The sequence below is a fragment of the Gigantopelta aegis genome, chromosome 9 (assembly GCF_016097555.1).
Source record: "Gigantopelta aegis isolate Gae_Host chromosome 9, Gae_host_genome, whole genome shotgun sequence".
In the NCBI taxonomy this organism is placed as follows: Eukaryota; Metazoa; Mollusca; class Gastropoda; order Neomphalida; family Peltospiridae; genus Gigantopelta; species Gigantopelta aegis.
This window is the reverse complement of record NC_054707.1, coordinates 27,209,535-27,223,625: the sequence shown is the minus strand read 5'-3', so window position 1 is coordinate 27,223,625 and position 14,091 is coordinate 27,209,535. Positions and strand designations below refer to the sequence as shown.

Sequence of the window (14,091 nt, the reverse complement as noted above, 5' to 3'; positions counted from 1 at the left end):
TGGATGGCTTTCTTCTCGACAACCATCTTCTCCACAAGTACTTCTTTGTCGACAGACGGTACCGCAGGTAACCGGGGGGAGGACGTCAGTGGAGCAGGGGGTGATGAAAACGGAATTTTGTACCCATTTTGGACAACCGACAAAACCCATGGGTCCAGATCTGGCAGTTCGCACCAACTTTGAACAAAATGGCGCAATCTGCCCACCACAGGAAGATCTGCTAACGGAACCTCCATAAGCACCGAGCAGAACCACGAAAATGGGCCGACTTCCCTCGAAAACGTCCCTGTTTCGACGAATCATGGGCAGTACCCGACTGCACACCCGAATCAGACACCACAGGGATCTGATAACTGTCAAGGTTTCTTAACAGGTAGAGGCTTAAAAGTAGACGCCGCCTGGCACTTACAAGCAGTTCGGGACTGAGCAGCAGGGACGAATTTTGCTGCTTCTTGGTCCATGACCAAGTTAAAATTGGTCCCAAAAAGTAAGGTTTCCCTTACTGAGCGACTACGAAAGTAATTTTAACCACACCCATCGCTGTCAGTCCCACCAGGTAGTGATCCCGACGCAGAAGTAGACTGTTGGCAAAAACACGTCCAGCAAGCTGAGCGACGTGATGAAAGGCTTTAGAAGTCGCCAACAAACAACCCTTAGCCATCGGCGGAAGACCCGTGACTGCTTTATCTAACCCAAATAGGAACGTACCTAAATGGTTATTGACTTGAAAAATAAGTTTAGATAACCTTTCCAAAGTCTCTAAATCTGTGAGTGGCACACTGACATTAGGAGATGGGTGGCAGTCTGCCTTCACCCTAGCGGAAACGACCGCTGGATGTGAAAGGAAGGAAGCTCCCAATGTTTTATACGAAGACGTGGACAAAACCTTCGCAGCAGACAACAGTTTCCCTGTAGCTAACGCTGCCGGAAACTCTTCCACCACCGCCCCTAAAATACGATCGCTACCCACAATCAAAGCATCAATCCCCATAAGAGATTTGTGTGCCTCGTGCGCTAACGGCAAGCTGAAATCCTGCCGCGGAGCGTCCGTCTCTAAAGGCCGGTTTCAAAAAGAAACACCCTTGTACGACTGAACAGTCTTCTCCAACAAAATTGCATCCACGCACACCAGTCGGACCTGTTCCCGTACAAAACCAAGAACCACCTGGTAATCATAATCGCCGTCTGGCTTACCATCGGCCAAACTGGGAATCTCATCGAGCACCGAACCTGGTGCCGACCCTTCCTCCGAACCACACACTGATTCGGTGGGAAAATCCTCTTCCGAAGAAGAAATTTTTTCAAACGACGCACCGTGAGCCTACCGTAAAGGAAATGAAACTGCATGGGCAGGACGATGCGGAACGGCCGAATCCGCAAACTGGTCCAACCCCGTTCTCGCTGGAAACCCCGGCGGTGGAGGGGTTGGTGGAGGCAATTCCCCTAACCAGACCATGAAATTCTCAAAAACAGAAACATAGTCCCCCCCGAGTCCGCCCCTGAGGGCGACCCGAAACCATCGGACCCTGAACGAAAGGCTCCGCCCACACAGTCGAGGGATAACACAAGGAACCTCTACCCTGATCCTGATCTGACAGGTCCAGATTGACCATCGGTGTAGAAACAGGCACACCCAAGAAAGCTGCAGTTTCCTGGATCCCTGCCGAAGCAGACCGTCAGGAAATTTGTACACGTACGAATCCTGTGCCAAATTCTGAACCCAACATACCACGTGTGGATTAGCCAACCCAGGTGACGTAGCCACATGCGAATGATCTAAAAGCTGATGACACTGTACAGGCGCCCCAACAACAGAAGGGACGCACACTGGCGTTGCAACCGAAACAACGCCACCCGGCTCCGTGACCGAGACAATGTTGTGAGACTTTGCGATTTTGTCAAGTGGCTCTATCACTGAAGTAGCGCTGAAAGGTGCGTTGGTCAAAACAGCGCCCTCGGACGCTACGACCAACCCTCCACCATAAGTCTGGCGAGACGAACGGCGCTGCAAAGCGGACGTGATTCTAGAGCTAACCGACCCCTCCACAGAAGGACCGATAACCCTGCCCCCATCAGCGAGATGGGAGTCGGAACTGAGAGACACAGTCGTTCTCGCCACGACTGCACTCCCTCCGAATGACCACCCCCATTACAACCGTAACGGGTTTACTGGTATCACCATGAAGATGGCGAACAGACGAGGAGGCGCTTTTGCGCCTACCACTTGTCCATGAGCTCTTTGAACTGGACACCGACTTGCCAACTGACGGCAAGTCAGTATGGCGCACGACCCCGGAGGTTGCCACTGTGCTCCACCCATCCCGTTCACGTCTAATCATCCTCTCTTGACAGCTTCTTAACCTTCCACCCCCAAAAGACCTCGTATGACAGAGTAAGTAAAACAAAATTACAAATTAAACAATTTGACAAAAGTTTACTAGAGCAAAACTCAAACACGACTGCAATTCCGGACTTTGAATCAAAAACGAGGATATACGGTCTACCCATGCGCGGGTGTAGGTCATACATCCGGCAAGGGGAGATAATTCTGCAGTGGAGGTTATAACTCAGGGTCGTATAGCATTGTTGTTGTGCTAGTACGGTAGGTTGAATAAGACTATTAAATTCTAACACAAGATGGACAAGATGGATTAAATTCACTGTTGTTTTGTCTATCCTTGAAGCAAACTAGAAATATGTGTGTTATGGATATCAAAGCTATCGCTTGATCTTTAATTGCTTAATAGTTATTTGCTAACCATACCCAGTCATATGTAACATAACATCTAATAGCTAACCTGAGCATACATGTGCATATTGTACCAGATATGTTTGCATTCAGGTTATCTGGCCGAAGATGGCGAAGTGACAATAAACAAAACAATTAATGGCGCCATAATGATTGACAACGGTCTGGTCATCGGGTTTTTGGAATAACAAACTGCACTAAATAAAGAGTTTGGGACTGAATTATTTGTCCGGTGTTCAGTTTAAAGAGGTTTCTTGTTTAGAGAGGTAAACTTTAGTGTTAAAAGATGCGTAAGTCTTGGGACAATGGAAATTTTACGGTTTTGAGAGAATTCTGGTTTTGAGGAGGGTCCAGTCTTGAGGGTTTACTCTGTACTACATTTGCATGACATATTCTCACAAAAATCATGCAAACAATGAAAGTATAGAAAGGTCCCATCACCACAATGGTTGCATTCTGGAGATTGAAACATTGTTGACTTGTGATTATAATCACAGAATTCTCAATTTACAGTCAGTGTGCAGCTGAAATTAAGGCATTCTTCCTAAAAACATTAACAATGAATGTACTGCAAAATATTAATACAAATTGTGCATATGAATTAACCACTGACAATGTCCTCTGTTGAGAAACTTGGTACTCACTGTGATCAGTTCCACAATACACAGCTTCTTGCCTTCTACTTGGTCTTGGGGAAACTGAGGAAGAAAAGTCCGTAACTTACTGTTCATATCCAGGATGAATTAAATACAACAAAAATGCAACAGAATATACCCATCCCACCTCACATCCATACATGTAACTGTAATGAAAATTTAAAAAATAAATATTATAAATGCCAGATATGTGTATTAACTAATAAATGATATTACACAAAGAATTTTCAAGTAAAACAAATGGACGCAAAGTGAAGACTTCCTGCTTGTTCCAGTGCAGGTCTATCATGGACATTAATCAAGTATTAGGCCAGCTTTCCATTAAAACAATGACATGTGCAAGTTGATTGATATAGTGCATATCCACAGTACCTTTTCCATATAAGCATTTCTACACATGTTCCTGTCCCGAGTCGGGCTACAGATCTTATCGGAGGTTGGACTCGGGATGGGCTTGTTCAAAACCCTAGTGGCATGTTAAACTAGATATCTATCTATCTATCTACACATGGGCATTCAGTACACAGAACAAAAGCTGATCAATGAGTAATTTTTCGGGGAGTGAGTGTTCCATGTGACGACATCATTATACAAAGTGTTCATTACCAACTTAAAGTAAACATCAACAACATCAAACTTATATAAAACATCAAGATGTATAAAACAACAGATTAATACATGACAATGACTACATTAAATAGTTACCAAAGCATATGGATCATCTGTGCTGTCCATGTTGGCATGTGTCTGTACATCTGCCGCACCCAGGAGTGTTGGGCCTCCTTTAGCCAGTCCAGCCTGGCGTGCAGCCAAGATAGCACCACGACCACCAAGAACTCCAGGCTATGTCATACGAATTACAATTAACTGTGTAACCATGCATACTGCATCCAGCTCATGTATCCACTTATAAAAGGATTGAATGCAGACTAGCATGATCATGAATGTTGATGAAATGAAGAAAAAAGTGTCATAAAAAATACATTTTAATACTGGATAAAACTCATCATTTAATTTTTGTTACCATGACCATCTAGGTACTGTAACTTCTCTGTCATTACATATATACTCAGACCAGAAGAACAAATATTAGGTACTTAGTTTGTAATTATTACCCACCACTGGTCACTCAAATGGGGAAAGTATCTTTCAAATTTATTCCGTGATGATTTGCTGCTTACAAACCAATGACTTGTTGATACTAATTATGTTATCACGATTTAGCAAACGTACAAATATATATCACATAATTTACAGAGTTTGTACTTATGCCTCTTTGCTTCTACTGTTACATTTGTCCCAGTAATGTTAATTTAACCTTCTGTCTACTGCAGGTGAGATATCTCGCTCGATGTCATGCAAGCTGACAGTGTAATAGAGGATACTCCCTAAGTGTTTTGTGATATCATAATTTATCAGTACGAGTTGATCAAAGTATGAAATCCGAGGCTTGCTGAGGATTTTTATACTTTCTTCAACGAGTGCTGATAAATTATGATATTACAAGTCACATGGGGGTATTCTTTTTATATTCCATTATCATTCTTTTCATTTGTAACAATTGTAAACAATGTCAGCAATGTAGGCTGAATGTTACTATATTTGGCAGCGGTAGACTCGTTAACTAGCAGAACGACAGTTGTGTGACATCACTAATGATAGGTTTAGCATTGAAACACAGTTACGTAACAAAATAATGTCTTGTGACATTTGACCAAACAAGATTATAAGAAGCGATATCTCCAAGAAGAATATCGTAGGAGATATCGCAAATATCAGTGCCAGCGATATCTCCTACAAAAGCCTTTAATGGATGATAATACTGTATACAGTACATGCACTCATTCATATTTCCTACCCTTTTACACAAGACACTGACCGGAAATAATAATAGAACAACACTGATCGAGACTAATCATCATAATGGACGCTTAGCTTTCTGTTTTTGCATGAGAAATATCTTAGAATTTTGAGTTGAAAATGTATTTTTCGGCAAGTATTTTCACTTGACAACAATGGTGGAACTTTGCAGTTATTTTCAGGAATTGATAGCTGATTGTGACAGTTAATTTGATAATAAATTTGACCATTTTACCAACCAAGAAAATCATGAAATATTCGGATATGTCTTGTAGTTTATTTTCAAAAACAATTCTAGTCAGAAAAGCAGTTATTGTGAATAATGGTAAAGACAAGACACAAAACTAGTGATGTTTAACTGGAGACTGAAGACAAAGAACTGAAATAAACCTGTTTTCGATAAATGTCCGATGTCTGTGTCTCCTGTTTTGTACTAGTCTTCACATCTTCACTCTCAAAGGTCATCACCGACTCCTCAGGCTTGGAAAAATGGGTTATTCCTGCAAAATCAAACTAATGTGTGACTTAACATTATGTATATGATGTAAGCATTATACTGGGACGTAGCTTGGCAGGGCTAATATCTGTTTCCATTGAACATGCTTGATAAAATGATCACACTAACCAGAATTAATTATTTTACATTCCAAATAGTGTCCCACGACTAGTAGATTAAAGACCAGGATATATGAACCATCACGTTTCTCAGATCACTAACCCTCTAGTTCAGTGCCGTGTGATTTGTTATCTAAGGTGGTTCTGAGATCACTAACCCTCTAGTTCAGTGTCGTGTGATTTGTTATATTACATGGTTCTGAGATCACTAACCCTCTAGTTCAGTGCTGTGTGATTTGTTATATAAGGTGGTTCTCAGATCACTAACCCTCTAGTTCAGTGTCGTGTGATTTGTTATATAACGTGTTTCTGAGATCACTAACCCTCTAGTTCAGTGTCGTGTGATTTGTTATATAACGTGTTTCTGAGATCACTAACCCTCTAGTTCAGTGTCGTGTGATTTGTTATATAACGTGTTTCTGAGATCACTAACCCTCTAGTTCAGTGTCGTGTGATTTGTTATATAACGTGTTTCTGAGATCACTAACCCTCTAGTTCAGTGTCGTGTGATTTGTTATATAACGTGTTTCTGAGATCACTAACCCTCTAGTTCAGTGTCGTGTGATTTGTTATATAACGTGTTTCTGAGATCACTAACCCTCTAGTTCAGTGTCGTGTGATTTCTTATATTACATGGTTCTGAGATCACTAACCCTCTAGTTCAGTGTCGTGTGATTTGTTATATAACGTGTTTCTGAGATCACTAACCCTCTAGTTCAGTATCGTGTGATTTGTTATATAAGGTGGTTCTCAGATCACTAACCCTCTAGTTCAGTGTCGTGTGATTTGTTATATTACATGGTTCTGTGATCACTATAACCCTCTAGTTCAGTGCCGTGTGATTTGTTATATAAGATGGTTCTCAGATCACTAACCCTCTAGTTCAGTGCCGTGTGATTTGTTATATTACGTGGTTCTGTGATCACTATAACCCTCTAGTTCAGTGCTGTGTGATTTGTTATATTACGTGGTTCTGTGATCACTAACCCTCTAGTTCAGTGTCGTGTGATTTGTTATATAATGTGGTTCTGATATCACTAACCCTCTAGTTCAGTGCCATGTGATTTGTTATATTACGTGGTTCTGTGATCACTAACCCTCTAGTTCAGTGTCGTGTGATTTGTTATATTATATGGTTCTGAGATCACTAACCCTCTAGTTCAGTGTCGTGTGATTTGTTATATTACGTGGTTCTGAGATCACTAACCCTCTAGTTCAGTGCCATGTGATTTGTTATATTACATGGTTCTGTGATCACTATAACCCTCTAGTTCAGTGCCGTGTGATTTGTTATATAACGTCGTTCTGAGATCACTAACCCTCTAGTTCAGTGCCGTGTGATTTGTTATATAAGGTGGTTCTGAGATCACTAACTCTCTAGTTCAGTGTCGTGTGATTTGTTATATAACGTGGTTCTGAGATCACTAACCCTCTAGTTCAGTGTCGTGTGATTTGTTATATAACGTGGTTCCGAGATCACTAATCCTCTAGTTCAGTGTCGTGTGATTTGTTATATAACGTGGTTCCGAGATCACTAACCCTCTAGTTCAGTGCCATGTGATTTGTTATATAACGTGGTTCCGAGATCACTAATCCTCTAGTTCAGTGTCGTGTGATTTGTTATATAACATGGTTCCGAGATCACTAATACTCTAGTTCAGTGTCGTGTGATTTGTTATATAAAGTGGTTCTGATATCACTAACCCTCTAGTTCAGTGCCATGTGATTTGTTATATTACGTGGTTCTGTGATCACTAATCCTCTAGTTCAGTGTCGTGTGATTTGTTATATACGGTGGTTCTGAGATCACTAATCCTCTAGTTCAGTGTTGTGTGATTTGTTATATTACGTGGTTCTGAGATCACTAACCCTCTAGTTCAGTGCCATGTGATTTGTTATATAAGGTGGTTCTGAGATCACTAATCCTCTAGTTCAGAGTCGTGTGATTCGTTATATTACGTGGTTCTGAGATCACTAACCCTCTAGTTCAGTGCCATGTGATTTGTTATATGACATGGTTCTGTGATCACTCACCCTCTAGTTCAGTGCCATGTGATTTGTTATGTTACATGGTTCTGAGATCACTAACCCTCTAATTCAGTGCCGTGTGATTTGTTATATAACGTGGTTCTGAGATCACTAACCCTCTAGTTCAGTGCCGTGTGATTTGTTATATAACGTGGTTCTGTGATCACTAACCCTCTAGTTCAGTGTCGTGTGATTTGTTACATAACGTGGTTCTGAGATCACTAACCCTCTAGTTCAGTGTCGTGTGATTTATTACATAACGTGGTTCTGAGATCACTAACCCTCTAGTTCAGTGTCGTGTGATTTATTACATAACGTGGTTCTGAGATCACTAACCCTCTAGTTCAGTGTCGTGTGATTTATTACATAACGTGGTTCTGAGATCACTAACCCTCTAGTTCAGTGTCGTGTGATTTGTTATATTACGTGGTTCTGAGATCACTAACCCTTTAGTTCAGTGCCATGTGATTTGTTATATAAGGTGGTTCTGAGATCACTAATCCTCTAGTTCAGTGTCATGTGATTTGTTATATTACGTGTTTCTGAGATCACTAACCCTCTAGTTCAGTGCCGTGTGATTTGTTATATAACGTGGTTCTGTGATCACTAACCGTCTAATTCAGTGTCGTGTGATTTGTTACATAAGGTGGTTCTGAGATCACTAATTCTCTAGTTCAGTGTCATGTGATTTGTTATATAAGGTGGTTCTGAGATCACTAACCCTCTAGTTCAGTGTCGTGTGATTTATTCACAGAGAAGCTTGTGATTCCTTCCTCTGCAGTGTCAACAAGTGGAGGTGGGGGTGGTGGAAAGTCTGGCTCTACAGTTGGTGATGGGGGAGGGGTCGATCGAAAGACAGTCGGTTCAACATCAGCACTAATATTCATTCTGTGACCTATGAAGGAAAGAACGATTGACAACACATGTAGTGTAGATTATTTAAATTGGAATCTGGTTTTCTATATTGGTATAAAACACTAAACAAAACCACATTAGAAACAAAAACATTGTCTGCTTGAGAAAATATTCAAAATTTTGTAATGTTGCCAGTCCTGTACCCTTGATATATGCAGTGGTATATGAATGTTTAACCACACCCCAACATGAAAAATATATTGGCTATTGAGTGTCAAGTTAAAGTAAATGCAAAAATGAAGTAATGAAAAATATCAATACAAAAATTCATGAGTTAAATTAACACACAGTGGATGCATATGTAGGTGTACACAAACACACACACATATAAGGGAAAACTTGTTTTAAAGCATCATATTAGGGTTCCTTTAAAAATAAAAAATAATCTATTGACGATCCACTTTTTCTAAAATGCTCACACACCCATACACAAACACCTGGATATTTTGTGTACATGTCTGTAAAAAAAGGTCTGCAACAGTATTATTACCCAAATGGACAGATAGATGCAGAGCAAAATAAGATTTTTCATAATGTCTTTTTCATTATTATAGTGCTATGATGCTATACCTGAACCAATTTTCATTCAACAGTGGTGATGGTGTTAATGTCTTTGCGGGCTGTCAAATCCTGTTTGACATCACACCAACACTGGTTCTGGTGTGTCAGTACTTAAAAACAAGCATGTTATTGAATCACACTGATAATATTTCACCATCTCTTGTTCTCTGCATGACAAATTTGTACAATTCAATACTGTTTGAAAATAAGTTATGGGAACCTGATTTGCAACACGTACCACAATATATTGTGAAGATCAACTCTCAATTATTATAAAGTGCTCTAACTTCATGTACATGCACATTTTGTATAACTTAATCAAATGATACACCAGTCAATCAAGATGTGTTCCGAACAAGGGAAGCTATTGTTTCTTTTCTTAAGCTGGGTAGGTTTTGTTTAACAAAATAATTGTCAAAAATAATATGTGTGACTAAAACACATACAAAATATATTATAAGCACAATATACTGGTATGCTAGAAAAATATAGCGATATGTATTGTTTGAAATTTATATAGTGGTATACCAGTATACTAGTTATAATGTCCAGAATGACAATGGGTAATAAACAGAATACCCAACTCATTATTCTGTAGTACTCTTCATCTTGCAATCCCAATGATGTTCAATTCTCTCATAAAAGACAAAACAGTATTGCCTCGTAGGCCTCTGAATACTTGATGTGAAAGCTCGGCACACTCTAGATCACTTTTTACACAATTATGCTGCATGAAAGTCAAGACTAGAATTCAACACTTAGTGTTTATTAATTTATAAATGTTGTAGCAGTAAAACACCTTTCAAATAGTAGTTACAATACTGAAGAACATAACAGATACAATCAGAGGAATGTTATGAGTATTTGAATGAGTATTTTTTTAGAACTTAAAACAAAAATACTTAAAATAATTTTTAGAAACTTTGGTTCAATGGTATGAAATGGACTACCAAATAACACATCCAATTACCAAATGAATTTGGTTTTTAATACAAACTAAAACTATATTTGTTACATGAATAGAAAATATATTGACAATGCATGCATTTAATGTTTTTCACTTTTGGTATTAATTTTGTTCAAATGACTTGTTTTGTACATCGTAACAATGAAATATGTTTTTGATATATTTTTTGTTTAACCTTCTGACTACTGCAGGCTAGGGATGGGACAGTTCGTTTTTTTATTTTCGTTTCGGTCTTCAGTTTTTGGTCCACGGTTCACGTTTTACAAGTAGTACAAGTACACCAATTATCATACATACATTTTTATAAACTATTTTAAGAGCTGATCAAGAAACGAAATACTTTACGGATCATTGGGATTACCAGCAATGTGCGATAACATTTATGTATACAATACCATTTAATAAAAAGAACAAAATGAACCAGTTTGCAAATTGGGCGACGGTGCACTGAACCGTGGGCCTAAAACCGCATTTTTTCGGTAACATCGAATAATCGTCCCATCTCTACTGTAGGTGAGATATTTCGCCTGATGCCACACAAAATTGACACACTGTACACTGTATACAGTGCATTCCCCACTTCATATTTCCCGCCGTTTTCCACATGGCACTCACCGGAAATAATAATAGAACAACAGGAAATGATAATTGAGACTATGGCAGCTTTAGTTATTTGTTTTTCAAATACCTGGGAATATTGAGTTGAAAAAGTGGTTTTTGGCAAATATTTTTGCTTGACAACAATGGCGGAACATCGTGGTCATTTTCATGAATCGATTGTGACAGATAATTTGATAATAAATGTTACTGTTTTACCAACAACAAAAATCACAAAAATACTGGGATATTGTTTTTAAAAAAAATTATAGTCAGAAAAACAGTTATTAGGAATAATGGACATAAATACTGGACATCTGGCCACAAATGCTCATAAATAAACTCGACTTTTTGCTTAATTTTAATCAACAATAACTAATCTAAAATATAAAAATGAGAAAAGAGAAAAGCCTACGAAAATAATACTTATCGATTCAAATATAAACTTTAATTTTAAATGGAGTGTTGTTGTTGTTGTTGTGAGCAATGTACCTCAGTGGCCGACCGTCAGTTTTGTTCTTACTTACTAACAAGAGCAGCCTTTATTGCAGCAGTGTGTTTGCTTCAATCATTAGCAGTGGCGTAGGAAGATGCCAAAAAATGTGGGGCACACACACACACACACACACACCCATCGCTGCTGATCAAGAAAAGTGGGGGGACACATGCCCCCCTTGCCTCCCCAAACTTCCTATGCCAGTGCTTAGCCTTTCTTCCTCAACTTATTTTTGTGCTTATATCCAATTAAAGTTTAAGCACGCTGTCCTGGACACACACCTCAGCTATCTGGGCTGTCTGTCCAGGACAGTGGGTTAGTTGGGATGTTTTTTTGTTTTTTTAGTGTTTTATTTTACGACGTACTCAACACATTTTTTATTATAGTTATATGGCATCAGACATACGGTTAAGGACCACACAGTTATTGAGAGAGGAAACCCGCTGTCGCCACTTCATGGGCTACTCTTTTCAATTAGCAGTAAGGGATCTTTTATATGCACCATCCCACAGACAGGGTAGTACATACCACAGTCTTTGATATATCAGGTGCACTGGCTGAAATGAGAAATAGCCCAATGGGCCCACTGACGGAGATCAATCCCACACCGATCATGCATCGAGCAAGCGCTGTACCACTAGGCTACGTCTCGCCCCGTGGGTTAGTTGTTAGTTGTTAGTGGTTAGTGAGAGAGAAGAGAGTGTAGTGGTTAGTTGTTAGTGGTTAGTGGTTAGTGAGAGAGAAGAGAGTGTAGTGGTTAGTTGTTAGTTGTTAGTGGTTAGTGAGAGAGAAGAGAGTGTAGTGGTTAGTTGTTAGTGGTTAGTGAGAGAGAAGAGAGTGTAGTGGTTAGTGGTTAGTGAGAGAGAAGAGAGTGTAGTGGTTTTACACCTACCCACTGAGTCATTAAAACTCACTCTGGGTGGGAGCTGGTACCAGGCTGCGAACCTTGTACCTATCACCCTTATGTCCAATGGCCGGTGTGTGTAGCCAATAAGCACTGCCGTGTGGGCAGATAATTCCAAAACCATACGCAAACCTTAGTTGGATATGTACACAAAAAAGACCTACATCATCACAATCATCAAACTTAACCAAATGTCCCACACAAACAATATTTACCATCCATATGTTTGATGACATCACTCTCCTTCCAGCTCTCCCTGTTATTCTCCTTCCAGCTCTCCCTGTTCTTCTCCTTCCAGCTCTCCCTGTTCTTTTCCTTCCAACTCTCCCTGTTATTCTCCCTCCAGCTCTCCCTGTTATTCTCCCTCCAGCTGTCTTTTTCAAAGTCTCCATCATTATCTTCCCTGAAACATTTTGAAGTATATTAAAATATGTCTAACTGGAAACTTCAAATATTATTATTACATACAAATAAATTTATTATCAATAACAAATTAAGTAAAACCATTTCGATTATAAATAACTTTATAGATGCTAAGCAAATGGCTAGATAAATTTATCAGTGTTGTCATGCAGCTAATCAATACAGACTTATACATGGTGTTTAATTGTACAATATAACACACAAATAGTTAAACATTTTCTGTGTATTACAGTATATTTATCATTTTAATGTTTATTTATACATTTACATGACGTATTTGCATGCTGAATTTAAATGAAATAACATTTATTTGAGGCCATAATTGGCTGCAATTGTTTTGGGTCCTGCACAAGAATCCAATTTGTATCAGTCATGTAATTCAATAAAAATAAATAGCATGCCCATTTTCGATATTTAAAATTCCAAAATTCACATATGGTTTAGGGTAAATTTTGGATAGATCCAAAACACATAATATTACAAATTTAGAATGCATAAAATAACAGTTACTATATCAAGATCCACAATTAAGAATAAAAATGGAAAAGAAAAAGTACACTAATAAAGAAAAATTAAACAGCACAAATACCGATACTTCACGATTTAAGGAAATTATATATATATCAACTGCATAATTTAGTCAGTTAACTATGCTATTTTAGTAATACATTAGTTTTAACATTTAGAAGTACCAAGGTTAGATGTTAATGAACTGCAACTAAAGAATGTGCGAGGTATGTTACAAATTAGAATAAAAATACTGTGTATGACAAGACTAAAATTAATCAATGTAACAGTGTAACTATATGTATAAATGTCCAAACATTGCCAAGCTTTTTTTTCTTTTTAAAAAGAATTTCTTTGACTTCTCTCCATTTCAGGAACCATTTCCCAATACATGTTATTTGTGGGTACATATACATATAATATAATGGCATAATGATATTGTGTCCTTTCAAATAATGTCCCTGTTTCAAAAAGAAAAATGTGTTGCTTAACATTAAGCTAAAAACAATTTTTGAATCTATGAACAATTTAAAAAGGAAACTACTAAATTATTAAACATGTCAGAGTCTGTGATATTCACTATGTATTTGAAATGCTATATTACTGTATACGCAAATATTTACGTGAATAAAATATACCGCAAAAATCACGGACATGTTAATAGCACCACAAATTTAATTACATGCTCCCCTTCATAGTCCATTCCTTGACGTGGTGAGGGGGCTTGTATGTCTCAGTGACCCAGAGAGCTATGCCAGCAGGAGCTTTGGCTTTTATTAGGGACATCCAAGCTGGACTGGTCAATGGGTAGAG

At 38.7% G+C, this 14,091-nt stretch overlaps 1 protein-coding gene across 1 annotated transcript in view; it reads right to left on the bottom strand.

The window, feature by feature from the left end:
- The window catches only part of LOC121382189 (harmonin-like), a 63,850-nt gene that overhangs the window by 12,185 nt on the left and 37,574 nt on the right, over positions 1-14,091 (bottom strand). Inside the window, exons 13-17 of the mRNA XM_041511711.1 lie at positions 12,564-12,751; positions 8,630-8,803; positions 5,656-5,765; positions 4,111-4,248; positions 3,394-3,447 (exon numbers count right to left, since the gene is read on the bottom strand). Of these exons, the coding sequence (XP_041367645.1) occupies positions 3,394-3,447; positions 4,111-4,248; positions 5,656-5,765; positions 8,630-8,803; positions 12,564-12,751 (664 nt within the window). The remainder of the gene's footprint in view (positions 1-3,393; positions 3,448-4,110; positions 4,249-5,655; positions 5,766-8,629; positions 8,804-12,563; positions 12,752-14,091) is intronic.